This window comes from Triturus cristatus, chromosome 2_2 (assembly GCF_964204655.1).
Source record: "Triturus cristatus chromosome 2_2, aTriCri1.1, whole genome shotgun sequence".
NCBI lineage: Eukaryota > Metazoa > Chordata > Amphibia > Caudata > Salamandridae > Triturus > Triturus cristatus.
Window position 1 is genome coordinate 589,511,643 of NC_140582.1, and position 16,016 is coordinate 589,527,658.

The window sequence follows — 16,016 nt, forward strand, 5'->3', positions numbered from 1 at the left end:
TACTGAGCTGGCCCAAGGGAATGGGGTCCCAGGTTCATTTGGTGCTTGAAGACTGGGAGCGCATGCCCCCTTCCCATTAATAATAGAGGCCCTTGGATGGGATCCCTGGGGCCTTATATGGCTCGAGCAGGGGGGGGCTGCATGTCCCTCCATTTAAATTGAATTTTGTCCCCACAAGATGCGGTTCCTGGGCATTCTGAGGGTGAGGGAGGTGGGCCGTGCACCCCCTTCCCTTTTAATTACATGGAGTCCCGTGGGGAAGGGGTCTCCAGGGCATTTCAGAGGCTTGGAAGGGGGGCACACACTCCTCTCCCCTATAAAATGTAATGCACCATGCACCACTCTCCGGGTCCTGGTCCCTTCATGGGGTTTTATCTTTTTAACTTCAGGAGCGTGTAGTTTCAAAAACATTTTTACTACAGATGTGTGTATCCATTGCAATTTTGTGGTAAATTTGTTAGAAACTTTTTTTGACCCCCTAACCATAAATTGTGGGTGTAAGTTATAGTTAGCTCAGGTAACTATAACTGTTGGATTTCATTGGTTCTGTATGAGAAAAATCTGAGCCTAACTATAACATCCCTGTAAACTTTGATTTTTTCAGTACATTTCTAAGGTTTTTCAAAATCTATTTCCTAACTATTACATCATTTAACCTTTTGTTTTTAAAGTGAATTTCTCTGTTTTTTTAACTGGTAGTCATGTTTGCAGAGTGGTGGAGAAAGGGGACGGGGCCTCCGACAAGCTCTCCGGAATTCTGTTGTAAGGGTCTTAATGGAGGTAACAGGAGGGCTTCCTGGCCCCCAAGGTCCCTCATCATCAAAGAGGAGTTCACCCCCAACCATTGTTGCACCGGGAGGCATGTTTGCAGAGTGGTGGAGAAAGGGGGCGTGGCCTCTGACAAGCTCTCCAGAATTCTGTTGTAAGGGACTTACTGGAGGTAACAGGAGGGCTTCTTGGCCCCCAAGGTCCCTCATCATCCAAGAGGAATTCACCCCCAACCAGTGTTGCACCGGGAGGCATGTTTGCAGAGTGGTGGAGAATGGGGGCATGGCCTCCGAAGTCCTCAAATTCGCGCTCTGTGGAACTAACTGGAGGTAATAGCAGCCGCGGCCCATGCAGGTAACAGCGGTGGGTCTGTATGGGAGAATTTTGACAGACAATGATAAGGGAGAATTAATTATTTATTTAATTTTCCATTGTCATGGTCTGTCGAATTACCCACACCCGGCCTCACCGCTCTTACCTGCGTGGGCGGTGGCTGGGTAATAGGAGGGGTAGTTGGTCCCCAAGGACCCTCTGGAGCCAAGAGGATTTCATTTCCCAACCAGTAGTGCACCAGAAGTCATGCTTGCAGAGTGTGGAGAAAAGGGGCATGGCCTCCGAAGACCTCTCAGCAATCCCGCTGTGTGGGACTTACTGGAAGTAAAAGGAGGGGTAGTTGGACCCCAAGGACACTCTGGAGCCAAGGATACTTCATCCCCTAAATAGCAGTGCACCAGGAGGTGCGTTTCCAGAGTGACGGGGAAAGGTGGCATGGCCTCCTAAGACCTCTCAGCAATCCTGCTGTGTGGGACTTACAGGAGGTAACAAGAGGGCTTGCTCTCAGTGGATCCATGAGCCCACTGCAAGGACTTGCATTCCCAGATATCTATATTTTTTTAAACTTAAATTTCTACACTAGTGAACGGATTGACACCAAGTCACATAAAGTGCAATTTCTGGACCAACGTCTAGCGTTCTGCCACATTTGGTGTATATCTATTCAGCCGTTCGGGCTGTAGTTGTGTTCACTAAATGAAGAATTAGAACTGACATGGGGAAAACGTGTTTTGGGACCCTCGCTTTTTCTTTGCCCCCACTTGATGATTCACCCCAAAACTTTCAAATTAGCAGATGAACCAAAATGGGGAAGGTCTTAGGAAATTTCATGAAGATTCGTCAAGCGGTGCTAAAGTTATTGACAAAACGAAAAATGCTGCTTCCTATTGAAACTTTGGTTTGGGCTCCAGTGGAGTTGACGATCCCAGTGCGGCATGAAAGCCAAGGTCATATTGTGGCAGTCGGAAGACCACCACTACAGCCCTACCACAAGTCTGGCAGTCCGAGGACTGCCAGACTCATAAGTAGACCCCTAAATGTAATGGAGTCTACTTTTAGTACTTCTGTTGTTGGTGAAATCAATACTTTTCATCGTTGTTTACATTTAATTGTGGAGAATTTACTGTAGGTGTGTGGCTATGATGAACCTTTAAATCTGGATCAGATTTAAGCCCTGCTTTAGAGTTTGGTGGAAGGCTCGCCATCCCACCTGACTACCCTAATTCAGGATCACCGGCCATATTCTGAGATCCCTGTCAGGTAGTCATGGATCTCTCTGCTTTCACAAGAGCTGCTGCTAAGGTGCTTCTATTAAAGGTAGTAATGATTACCGAGCCTGCAGCATGTTTATGCTTGCTAAAACAACAACAAAATCAATGAAGCCCAATTACGAGGGAATTTTATCCCAACATTTTGGTGCCAATGATTCATTTGATGCCACTGCCAACCCTGGCAGGGAAAGGTAGTGACAGTGAGGTGACACCACTGTGATATGATGACTCAGTGGTAGAGTCAGCTGAGGGCCTGCAATCATGAACTCAGTAATTCCCACAGTTCTAAATAGAATGAGGAAAGTCAAGAATGGTGGAGTGGGGACACCACCAGTTCTGTGATGTCAGAGCGAATAAGAAGGTATTAGCTACATGAGTTGTATAGGAGGCAGGAACAGTATGGTGGGATTTATGACAGGTGCAGAGTTTATTTTTGATAGATTACATCTAGCAAGCTAAATTGGAGGTAAAGTAATGAGCTCCCAGATGATAATTCATTCATAATTACACATTTTTTGGTTTGATTTTTGTAAAGTGCACTGGCACCAAAAGACGTCTTGGAACTGTAAAACACAGAGTAACAAACTGCAGGACACGGCAATAGACCAACACTTCAACAGAAAACGCAAATAACCCATCTCAGAAAAAAATCATAGAAAGTGCAGTTACAAATATGTGTAAATCCAATACATCTTTTGATTAAAATACCAATAAAGCATACAATTAGGAGTGCACCATATAAAACAATTAACAGATCAGGTAAGACGTAACCATGCATGCCAATGTGTGCAGCTGGAAAAAAAAATTCAACAGATTGCTTATAATTGCGAAAAACATTTCTACCGTTGAATATATTATAATTTAATGGGAAGGATTTAGTCAATGCTTCCTAAAGTCTGTATTAAATGGCCATGGGGGCAGCAAATATAGCTCTCGCAATATTATTCCAATACTTGGGGTACCATCTTTCTAATGAAATGCAATGGCACAGTACTATAAGAAATGTCATTCTGCCCTCCGAACTGTCCAGGGTCTACCTTAGGTGTGACTTATATGTATGAAAAAAGTAAGATTTAGGCCTGGCAAAAAGCTTATTTTGCCAGATTGAAATGGCAGTTTACAAACTGCACACACAGACTGCAATGGCAGACCTGAGACATGTTTAAATGGCTACTTATGTGGGTGGCACAATCAGTGCTGCAGACTCAGCAGTAGTATTTCACTTACAGGCACATGTAGCATCATTTTTCTAGGGACTCACAAGTAAATTAAATATGCCAATTGGGTATAAGCCAATTCTGCCATGTTTTAAGAAGACAGCACAAGCACTTTAGCACTGTTTAGCAGTGAAGGCAAAACGTTTACAGCTAACCCTGCAGAAAGGGCCAACTCCAACCATCATCCATTAGACATTAGCATCGTCTCACATTTTTGTTATGTTTATTACCACCCTGTAATACTTAGGGCCATATGTAGAAAGCAAAATTGTGATCGCGAACGCCGAAATTTGCCGAATTTCAGCGTTTGCGATCGCAATTTTGCTAAGTGGTATGTAGGAATGCAAATCTGAGTGCAAAATAAGGAATCGCTAAATTTGCGATTCCTTATTTTGCAATTGCATTTAAGGAATCGCAAATTTTGCTATTCCTTAAATGCAATGTAAGAAGCATCAAAAAGTGCAATTTGGCCTTAAGGAATCGCAAATTACCACCAACCACAGGTTGGTGGTAATTTGCGATTTCTTTCAAAAATGCATATTTTTGCATTTTTCAAAGTGGCATGTGGTGCACACACATGTCCTTAGGGCATGTATGTATGCCACATGTGCACCCATGCTCATTTCAGGGGTGCAACAGGGTGTCCTTTTGACACCAAGGCACACTTGAAATTGCATTCTCAATTTGCGATTCTCTAATTGAGAATCGCTAATTGAGAATGTCTTCCCATTCATTCCTATGGGCCTCTAGGCCCATAGGAATGAATGGGGAGGTATTCCTTAATTGCGAATTGCAATTTGCAATTCGCAATTAAGGAATATGTAGGATTCGCAAAATTATTTGCTAATCCTACCTACATTCCGTTTTGCAATTCTCTAATTGCGATTCCCTAAAAATTGCAATTAGAGAATCGCAAAACACGTTCTACCTACATATGGCCCTTAGTCCCTAATTACAGGTCTGGTGGTTTCAGGTTCGCCAGACTCCCAGGGTGAGGTGGTGGCGGTCCAGTTCACCGGTGGTCCATTCTCCCCATTATGAGTTGGACAGTTGGACTGCCCTGGGCCTGCCGACACTGGCAGGGAACCGCCGTTCCCTGGAGGTGGCATGACAGTCAGAGGCCACAATATGCTTAGCGGGACTGCCACAGTCCTGCCAAGCATATTACAAGTTTCGTCTTTCCTGGCGGTGACATAGAGGTATCTACTCCATGTCAACCCTGGCAGAGAGGAAACAATGGGGGACCTCCTCCTGTGCTCGTGGAAGCACAAAGTGGGCCTGCATGGCATGGACTTTTTGAGTCACTGCCACCTTTGAAAGAGGCACCGCCCTGCCACCCACGTATCAGACCACTTTAAAGTCGTACACTGGTGAGCAGACCACTTTAAAGTCGTACACTGGTGAGCAGGTGGCAGCGAGTCTCAGTGGTGCGGGGGTGTGGCATTGGCATACCACCCACCCTCGCACAGCTGACACTCATATTCGGGCCCTTAGAATACTCCTATTGCAGGGTATACCAACTTTTATAGGCCGGGTCAATGAGAATTATGTGGCTGTTATTTCCCTGTACATTCAGTGTTCCAATGCCCTAATAAGGCACCCCACTCCACACGCTTCTTCCTTACAGCCTGAGGAAAGGCTGTTGGGAAATAAAGGATCAGAGCGGCCCTTCACCTGACAACAAGCTAAATGTGGTTTCATTCTCCCATGTCGTATCTGATGCTTATTCCACAGAAGCTGCAGTTTCAGATATGGCTGTCTGGCTCTTCAGAATTCTTTGCTGAAGTGGAATGTCAGATCAATAGTCACACAAAATTAACAAGAAACAGACAAGCTGTGGCAGCTGCATCGTCCCACTGCTGCTGTGCAGCAGCAAAAGAAAGGAAAAATAAAACGATAATACTGCGATGTTATTATCATTTTATTCTTCCCTGCAGGTACAGCATGAGGGTGTGACTGCTCTGCTGACAGAGCAGAGGAGAAGTGGAGGGGCACACTAAAGTGCGCATGATGCTTTGACTGGACCTCTCGGGCCGGCCAAACGGTCAAGCGCACTTTAGCAATTTCTCCATGCAGGCAGCATTACAGTCTGCATGGAGAACATGCCCGGGTCCCCAGTCCCCATCTGACTGTCGAACTACATCGCTCAGACCAATCAGAGCGCTGCATTGCAGCGTTGTGATTGGTTGAGGGGAGACAATCACAATGCGATTGATTTTTACAGCGAACCTCATATTCATTTTTAAATGACTAGCTTCTGAAATATAATAAGCAATAGTCAAGATTTTTTTTTTATGATTCCAAGAATATTAACTGAGATGAGGATAGTGACGAAGACTTTAATGGGCCAAAATGTCAGGTTTGATATGCAAGCATATTAAGAACACTTGAAATACTGTTTCAATTACTAATGGTAAACTAGGCTCAGGGGTCTGTCTGCTAATTATCACATACCAAATGTGGTAGATTGACCATGTAAAATGAATTTATCATAGAGATATTCATAGCCAACATTTTCACTAGTTTCATTAAATATATATATTGTAGTCCATGAGCAATCTCAATGAATGTATTTAATATTGGGAAAATAGCCAAATGATATAAATCATTGATAGATAATGGCAGATCATGTTGGTACAAAGCTTCCATTAAAATGTATTGCTATATTATCAAGATCAGCGTTAAAATTATCGCCGCTTTAGCGGCAGGAAACTGCTGCTAAAGCGGCGATAATGGGCTTGATAATATCCCCTTGTGAATTCCCATAGAAGCACATGTTCACACCAGAACCTGGGCTTCTATGGGAATTCACAAGGGCATATTATCAAGCCCATTATCGCTGCTTTGGCGGCAGTTTCTTGCCACTAAAGCTGGGATCATTTTAACGCAGATCTTGATAATATGGCCCTTAGTTTGTAGCCTAGAATTGATCCTTTAAATTAAAAAGCAGTTTGAATGCTAAGTTTCAGTAGAGGTTCCCATTCTCAAGCTTCTTTTGGCCTAAGTATACTGACAATGTGTGGCCGTAGCAGAAGCAAAGTTTAGAGGAGGTGGTAGTTCTTGTTGGTTGCAGCAGCAACCAAGTCGCTGATGTGCACACTTTTGTAAATATCTCCAGGGCCTGTCAGTAAATGTCTTAGATCCGAAGACTGGCTTGCTTAACGTACTGTAAGAGCTTAGCTTCTCATATGTTACTGCACAAACTCACTAGTTGCAGGTAATCATGGCGCAGGACAATCATGGGATGTTTGGGTATTCCTGTTTCATACTACTATGTCTTTAATTAGACATGCACATAATACTAAAGGGCAGTAAAATACTCAATGAAAAATATGTGCCTCAGATGCTGACATTCCTTTACCAATAGCATAGTTGTAGGTGAAGTGACACAATATACTCTTTAATATCCTGTTTAATTCCCTGATGGAATCACAGGATGTGACTTCAAATAGCAACCAATTTTATTGATATCATAAGCAGTGAACTTGCAGGATGTGACATCATGGAATTGCTGGAAAGTTCTACCTGAGTGTAAAATTAATTTTGAAATAAAGAAAACCTTAAATATTATCAAATAAATAGGGTTGTTGTGTTACCTTTCGTCTGTTTAATGGACCTGAAGATTCCTCAGTGGAACAAGGATCTGTACAATTTCCAAGGGGTTCATTACGTATAATAATATCTATGTAATGTGCTTGCATGCTGTCATCATAGATTAGGAACTAGATCAATGTGTCGAGCCCTTTATTTGAATATCATATACCAATGGTCTGAGCATTCATCCTTGGTTTGCCTATCATTCACAGGAAGCTGTTTTGTCTACCTTTCCACTCTATTGTGCTTCAGAGACAGCTATATGTGTTTGTTTTTAGCACCATAGGCAAGATTTCACCTTAAAATGGCAACTGGTTTCTGGACTGGTGCCACAGAATGCCAGGATGCTACTCAATGTGCTTAGGTATTACTATCATATACCCTACCATGAAATTCCCAGGATGCTCTTTAACGTACTTGGGAATTGCCTCTATCTTCCACCTTCTTTTGTACCCTTGCCCTACTCAGCCCCCAATATCTTCTAGACTGTGTAGCCACCTGTAGGCTTCTCCTGGGAGAGCACAAGATGCTCCTCTTCCGTATGGCCATACCTCAGAGCAGGTGGTTCCAAAGAGGTTGGGAGTGCACCCTGTTTGTGGCTAGGGGAGTGAAAGAAACCCAATCCTCTCCAATCCAAAGTTTTATTCACACCATGACTACCAACCTACTTTCTAGCTACTTCCCAGAAAGAAAACGGAGTCAAGGAAATATTAACTCTCATAATTTCACCATAGGCCTCTTCAGCAAAACATTGGGATTTTCTGGGTATTCTGAAAAGTATACACACTTGAGAGGGAGGGACAAGGAGCATAGAAGACGAGAGAGGGGTAGGTCCTGTACCGATGCTCCTAGAGTAAGTTCACGTACAAATGAGGTAACAGTTCCTAAGAAAAACAGTGCCACTATGGTCTACTGTGAAGCGAGAGATAGATAGAGCAAGAGGTGGGCTGTGGATAGGGTTCGAGGATACAAGTGTAGTGAAGGCCAGATACTCCTGGGTGGTACTAGAAGTGCCCTCACACACCCTTGCGGGTGCAAAGCATCATCATCGGGCGGTGCTCCTCGTGGGGGTGGCGCTGCAGTCCCTCACGGGCCCTTCAGAAGGGCTCTTTGTTGGAGATCTTTTGGTGGAGTCACCGTAGTTGTGCGTGCGGGTGTGTGGGGTAGGGGAAAAACAGTGTAGTGGTGAGGCTAAAAAGACCTTATGGTACCCAAACAATTTATTAGTGGGTCCGTAGGGTCTAGTAAAATATAACGGGGGATAGTGTATAAATGATAGGGGAAGGCTAGATGTAAATAAGCCCCACTGCTCTCGACCCGTAAGAGTGAGGGTTAAAGTGAGAGAGAGGGTGTAAGGGGGGTGGTCAACATGTTTCGCGCTGCCCGCGGTCCCTAGTGGATCCTTAGCGCTTCGTCAGGACCTTGATGGAAAAGTAAAACAAAGAGGAAGGGAATTCAGGACAAAAAGGAGAATAATCTATAATCCCAACATAGAAAAAAGGGGGACACGTGTTATTCGTGTCCTTGGCGTCGAACCTATAGGGAGAGGGAGAGAACAGAGAAGTTAAAAAACATGAACCAGCGGTATATGTGAGGGAAAGGGGTTGGGTTGAGTTCGCTTGTGATCACCGCTGACGTCGTGTATCTCTCAGAATCGCGAGATACGTTTTTCTAAACACAAGAGATGGCTCTCCATATCTAATAGCTCCACACTGTTACCTGTTCCAAGATGGCCGCCACCATTCCGGCCCCTAGGCTAGTCCCTCCTTAGTTTTTAGTTCTGATCCCGGAACAGCAACTCCCTATCAATGCTGGATGTACCGAGAAAGTTCAGGAAGTCGAAGTAACAGGCAATAACAGTAAAATCGATGGTAAACGTGAGCTGCCCGGTCTAGTAAAACAGGTGGCGAAGGGGTGAACTAAGTACATAGCTAACCGTAATTCTATCAGTGCCCGCAACTGGTGTAGGCTACATAAATCACAGGGTGGATACTTGAAGCTTAATGGTAGACTGGAGAGGATACGTAAGTAAACACATGCCAGGAGTGCTAGATCTCAATATCATACCCGCAAAAGTCAGGGTCCAGGCTGTACCAGGTATGGACCGTCTGGGGCGGGGGCTACAGCTACGAAAAACCAAGTTGTGGGGAATAAAAGGCTACGTAAACAAGGGGAGCCAGGTAAGCAGAAAAACTAGCAAATCTGACTGGTTTTTAAACCAGCGGTATATGTGAGGGAAAGGGGTTGGGTTGAGTTCGCTCGTGATCACCGCTGACGGCGGTAGCGAATGTACGTGTAAAGTACTTACATCTGCCCCGGTAGTTCCAAGTCGGTATCCTAGGGTGCCTCCAGAGTCGCCGGTAACAGTCAATGTTGGGGCGGTACATTATATACTGACGTTGATAGGGAGTTGCTGTTCCGGGATCAGAACTAAAAACTAAGGAGGGACTAGCCTAGGGGCCGGAATGGTGGCGGCCATCTTGGAACAGGTAACAGTGTGGAGCTATTAGATATGGAGAGCCAACTCTTGTGTTTAGAAAAACTTATCTCGCGATTCTGAGAGATACATGCCGTCAGCGGTGATCACGAGCGAACTCAACCCAACCCCTTTCCCTCACATATACCGCTGGTTCATGTTTTTTAACTTCTCTGTTCTCTCCCTCTCCCTATAGGTTCGACGCCAAGGACACGAATAACACGTGTCCCCCTTTTTTCTATGTTGGGATTATAGGTTATTCTCCTTTTTGTCCTGAATCCCCTTCCTCTTTGTTTTACTTTTCCATCAAGGTCCTGACGAAGCGCTAAGGATCCACTAGGGACCGCGGGCAGCGCGAAACATGTTGACCACCCCCCTTACACCCTCTCTCTCACTTTAACCCTCACTCTTATGGGTCGAGAGCAGTGGGGCTTATTTACATCTAGCCTTCCCCTACTCAGAGTGTCATTTATACACTATCCCCCGTTATATTTTACTAGACCCTACGGACCCACTAATAAATTGTTCGGGTACCATAAGGTCTTTTTAGCCTCACCACTACACTGTTTTTTCCCCTACCCCATACACCCGCACGCACAACTATGGCAACTCCACCAAAAGATCTCCGACAAAGAGCCCTCCTGAAGGGCCCGTGAGGGACTGCAGTGCCACCCCCACGAGGAGCACCGCCCGATGATGATGCTTTGCACCCGCAAGGGTGTGTGAGGGCACTTCTAGTACCACCCAGGAGTATCTGGCCTTCACTACACTTGTATCCTCGAACCCTATCCACAGCCCACCTCTTGCTCTATCTATCTCTCGCTTCACAGTAGACCATAGTGGCACTGTTTTTCTTAGGAACTGTTACCTCATTTGTACGTATTCTGGAAAGTGCCAGTGGTGGGAATGCTTACTAGGAGCAACCAGGGATCTTAAAAAGACCAGACCTGCTCTCTGCTGGGAACCAGGGCTCACCCAAGCATCCACAGGCGCAGCAAGCAGATTCTTAAGGAGATATCAGTTAGGAAGCATAGGGCCATCCACATAAGCTGCTGAAAACATGAAGACAGCGATATTGCTATGATCGTTGATTGTCTTGGCAACAGTAACACATTTGAACTAGTTTTGAATTTTCAGGCGTGTTTCTTTAAGACTGGGCAGGGAGTTCTTCAGGATTCTATTTTACTTACATTGATGTCTTCCAGATCCAGGTTGTTTAGGACAACACTGTTGCGCTTCCAGATGATCGGGGGGCGCAGGTTTCCTTGTATAGTGCATATGAGCACTGCACTCTGTCCCACTGTGGCCGTCGTCACGCTCACTTTCTGATCGTCTGGCAGACTCAGCTGAACAACTTCTGTTAGGAACATGCAATGCAGGAGACCATTAGTGGGAGGATTTCAACAGTCATTTTAGAGACTTAATTGAAATGCAAGGAATTACTTCCCTTTGATTGCTGAAAGTTTAAACCTTTCCACAGAAAGGACAGTTTGACATTTTAATTAAAGTGATTGACAGGCATCAAAGAATGAGAAAAGAGACAATGAATTTCACAGAACGTTCAAAGAATATTTGTAATAATCATGAAACATCCTGCCTCAAGCAAATACATTATTTAAATGTCAAACCTCACCACGGCTATTCCGTTCCCTTAATTTGTATTTATTTGTATTATAGTCGCAGATTTTGACACCAATTTAAAAAGTTTTGAATAAAACCTGATATTAAGGAAAAATGTAATTCATGTCACGAATCACATCTTTCAATACAAGGCCACGCAATTCAAGGGAAAAAAGCAACATTCAGCCACAAACCTATAATATTGTCTATATAGACATTACAAAGTCAAGCTAGGCTGAGAAAACACTCATAACTCATATGTGGATTAACTAGATTGTGTAAATAACAGAATACATGCATTGAAGTCATCATTTGTATAGGCTGTGTTTCACTTCCGTGTTCAACACTGTTGGAAATTGGGTTACTGGTTGAGGGGGATGAAACAGCAGCAAACATAGTCTCTGTCAGGGTGAAAAAAAACAGGCCTACCTCAAATTAACCTGTGCTTAACCCTCTGGTAACTTGCCACAAAAACAGTTAGACTTATCTTAGAGGCAATGTGCAAACTATTTATGCAGCGCTTCAGACAGTAATAAAGTGGAAACAAAACACAAGAAAAATGCCACACCAATTTAGAAAAACAATAGAGCACATTTGATAAATTATTGAGATAAAAATGATAAAAATCCAATCAGTAGAACCAGAGATATGAATGTTTAAAGATTCAAGTGAAAATAGTGCCTAGAAGCACAAGTCTCCAAGTTGTTGGACCTGGCCTTTCTTCTACAGGTTATCCCCAAACTTTTTGCCTTCTTCCTCCTATTTTGCTGACCTTCTTTTTATTGGCTTTAGGACTCTGGGCACTTTAGTACTGCCACCAGTTCTAAAGTGCATGTGCTCGCTCTCCTTTAAGCATGGTATGACTGGTTTACACCTGTTTGGTATATCTGATTTACTTGTAAGTCTCTTGTAAAGTGGTACTCCATATACCCAGGACCTGCAAAGTAGATGTTACTAGTGAGCCTGCGTGGATTTGTAACAAGACACTGCTGGCTGTACATACTGCACCAGAGGATTGCTGTGCTTCCAGGAATAACCGCCATTTTGGACTACTTAATCTGTTCTGCTAACCTGTTGCCTGCTAGGTTGCTGAAGGGACTGCCACTCAGTCAAGGGACGCTGTGTGCTGGCCTGCCTGCCTACTGTCCTGAAAGCTCCACCATTGTCCGACAGGGACTAAGTGGCTCCATCCCAGTTTTTTGCCATAATGTTATGTCCAGCATGTGTTTGGAACTTCCTACACCTTAGTACATGTTGAGGGCTTCATTTGTGGCATCAAGCATGTGTGGAGTGTTAACTCTGCCCCAAATCCGAAGTGTAGGTCGCTCATGGAAGGAGCATTCGCCCAGAGTGTGGTGAGTGCTGTTTATGCCCTAATTCTGGACAAAGGGGTCATTCTTTACCCTCTTCCTGTTGCTCATCCCCTGTGCCACCCCTCTGTCAAGAGAGAAAGAGCCACCGCAAACATGAGGGAAACCCCAGGGAGGGGCAAGAGCAGAATGAAGGAATTCCTGTGACGTGTGCCTGAAGACTAACGTGTTTGCCGGCAGGGAGGAGCAGCTAGTTCCCCACTGGGCGCCGGCGTTACTCACTGAGGAAAAGGAGATTTCTGCATGAGCAGCCACCAACCCGGGCTCCCTACGTTCCCCAGGTACTGTGTCCCAAAGCTGGTAGGAACCCAGGGGACTAACGAGACTTCCCCACCCTCATGCCTACAGAGCATGTCCCCTAGCTGCGACTCCCTACTACCAGAACAGGGATACGCAAGGCTAGCTCACTGTTGACTGAGTAGACCTCTGTGGTCTAGACAAGGATGGAGGCTGTGCTTACTAAGCGGTGCAGCTGCCTTTGGTAAATCCTACATGTGGGGGCCTAGCGAGGTCTCCCCATTGTCAACTATGGTTTGTCCCTCACCCTTTACCCGAAAGGATGCAACTTAGGGGACACCTACTGGAGTGTCGCAATATGGGGGTCAGACCTCGATGCAGGCCCCCATCTCATTGTTGAGTAAACATACAACAATTACCATATTACTCGTAGTAAGCGTGCTGGTGCTCCTGCTGCCTATATTGACTCCCGACCCATAGAGTAGGATTCACTCACACACAACAGTATACCGATGTGGGTTCGCATTGAGCATGAGTGATTGGATTTACTAGTAGGAGGTCTCCTTTTCAAGAGAATTGAATTAGCAAATAAACCATATTCATGTTTAAGTTCAACCTACTGACGCAAATGGCTTTTTGAATTGTATACTCTATAGCAATAATGAATTGTATACTCTATAGCAATAATTATCTCTTCGTTGTTCATGGCTCATTTGTGACAGAGAACTCCTGAAGACAGGTGAATCTAGGTCTAATGCGTCACATGGGCACAAAAGGCACCAGAAAAACGCATGCGTTCAACTAAGAACAAGGTTCCGGCATCTGTACATGACAGAGAGTAGGACTGGATGTGCTCCCTATCAAGTGTTTTCTACTATTGCCCTATGCTGCATGACATACTATATTGCCATAATGTATGTAGTCTATCTGCAGAGAGAGAACCACCCCATCACACGTGCTGAGTGTCGTCCATCATAGAGATGCAAGTAGCTGAAGACATAACCTCGTAGCTCACACTTCTGTTAATGTGAACCACACATGAATCATGGTGATAGACAATATCTTTATAGCAACGAAATACCTAGCACATGTGTAGTTTCACATGCCTTGGAATGTCATATTAGTACAGGGCCCACCACTAAACTCTCCGCTCTTGCCCTTGTGCGTAATATCTGTGGTGTGCAGATTGTCGGTGGTTTTAAAGGAAATTAGCAAGCCTTAGAAAAGATCTATTTCTGGTTGTCGTGGCACAAGTGTATTCCTATACAGACTGGTAATTCCTCATATTGCTGTGATGACCATGTTTTGTAAAGATTTCTGACCGTGGGGTTAGTGCTCATTGGCCGCCTTGATCTGCATTCAGTAATTCCATGACATCAACTTCATCTCTTAAAGCACATAACTTCAGAAATGGGGGGTTGACTGACCACTAGCAGACTCAAAATTTAGCCATTATGACTACCATTGTTTGTCTAGGTCCTATTTATGTGGTGAGTGCCCATAGTTAAGCAAACTGAACTTTTCACAGACTTGACTTGCAATAGTGAAAGCCATAGGAGAGTTTCTAAGCTATCTCCTAGGAGGTGACCTTGACTGCCATTCAGATGGGAACTTACACTTGACTGAAAGGGGCTCTAGCTAACCTTTGCCATTTACACTGGGGCAGTCCTACCAATCTAACCATCTGGAGTCTGCTCGCTTTGTTCTCGCCTGTGAAGCTGCTTCCATGAATGTTTGATTTTTCAGACAAGAACATTGCTATGACTGTGTTCAAAATGGCTGTTTTCACCTTCAAGAGACAACTATGAACTCTATTTTCGTGTTTCATCAGCATTTTTCAGTTCAAGATCGGGCCCTACCATCTCCATAGCAATATTCTCCTTTCAGTTTGGAGTTATCAAGGACCTGAACAGTCTCAACTGATTAAGCAATGACAAACACATATATCTTGGAATACCTCAGATTGTCTAAGCAGTGCTTCGAAGTGGCTAAAATAACAGATGCCCTGTCCAGTTACACAAGGGAATTTACTCGTCATTCCTTGCTGGTGCTAATAATGAGAGGCTACTTTTGCCGACCAGTTAGCAGTAGAGCTCATATATGCCAGAAGAGTGCCCACTATGCTGACCTGGCTGGCTGGTGATAACTAAAGATTAAAATGCCAAAGGCTCCCAAGCCAGTGCTCTTTTCACTGGATCAGTGGACTTTCACTTTGGGCTCTCCAATGTGCGAGGAGTATTTCTCACTCGAGCGACAAGACTAAGGAAGGGTATTTTTTACAGTACAAATGTTCATCATCTTACATATAGTGCAATGGATACCGGTTTGCACGATTACCCAGGAATTCAGGGGCATATTTACAAAAAAGTGGCAGAGCGCGTCGTTAGCCTCCTTGTCTTAACGACACACTCCCCCACTTCTGAAACACAGGGCTGCACCATATTTACAAGCATATGGTGCAGCCCTTTTTTTCCCCCCTGCGCTGGCGTTAGGTTTAGCAGCCTAGCGCGAATGCAGGCACCCTGGCACCATATTGAAAAGGGTGTCTGCATTCAGGGGAAGATTATTTATGTACCGGAAGGTCCCTCTTCCTGCACATGAACAATCTTCAAATGCCACTTTGTCACTTTTATGTGTGCTGCTTAATGCAGCACACACAGAAGTTGCAAAACTGCATTTTTTAAAAATATTGTTTATGTGCAGGAAGGAGGATCTTCCTCTACATGAACAATCATTGGCCTTTTGATGTTCTCATGTGTGCTACACAACACAGCACACATGAAAACCGCAAAAACAAGGAGAAATGAAACATTTCTCCTCGATGCGCCAGTGTAAGACCAGGTTTTCCTTGGATTTAATTCTGGCGCAGCCTCCTGTTTAAGCCTCTATTGTAAATAGGAGGCAGCTGTCAGAATCAATGTGTGTTGCGGAAGAACGCCCGCAGCAACACCCATTGCCCTTCCCTTTCACTCTAAGCATGGCGTGAAAGGGGGCATTATTTACAAGGCAGTGTTAAGCCACGTTAAGTGGCCAAATGCTGCCTTGTAAATAAAGCGATGCCCTATCACCACAGGAATATCCTAAAAAGTGACGTTCCTGTGGCAATATTGCCTTGTACATATGCCCCTCA

The 16,016-nt window shown here is 44.5% G+C and overlaps 1 protein-coding gene across 2 annotated transcripts in view; it reads right to left on the minus strand.

The window, feature by feature from the left end:
- Positions 1-16,016, minus strand: part of FSTL5 (follistatin like 5) — a 2,810,134-nt gene that overhangs the window by 1,025,359 nt on the left and 1,768,759 nt on the right. For both annotated transcript variants that reach the window (XM_085641771.1, XM_085641770.1), the window contains exon 7: positions 10,850-11,016. In XM_085641771.1, the coding sequence (XP_085497897.1) occupies positions 10,850-11,016 (167 nt within the window). The remainder of the gene's footprint in view (positions 1-10,849; positions 11,017-16,016) is intronic.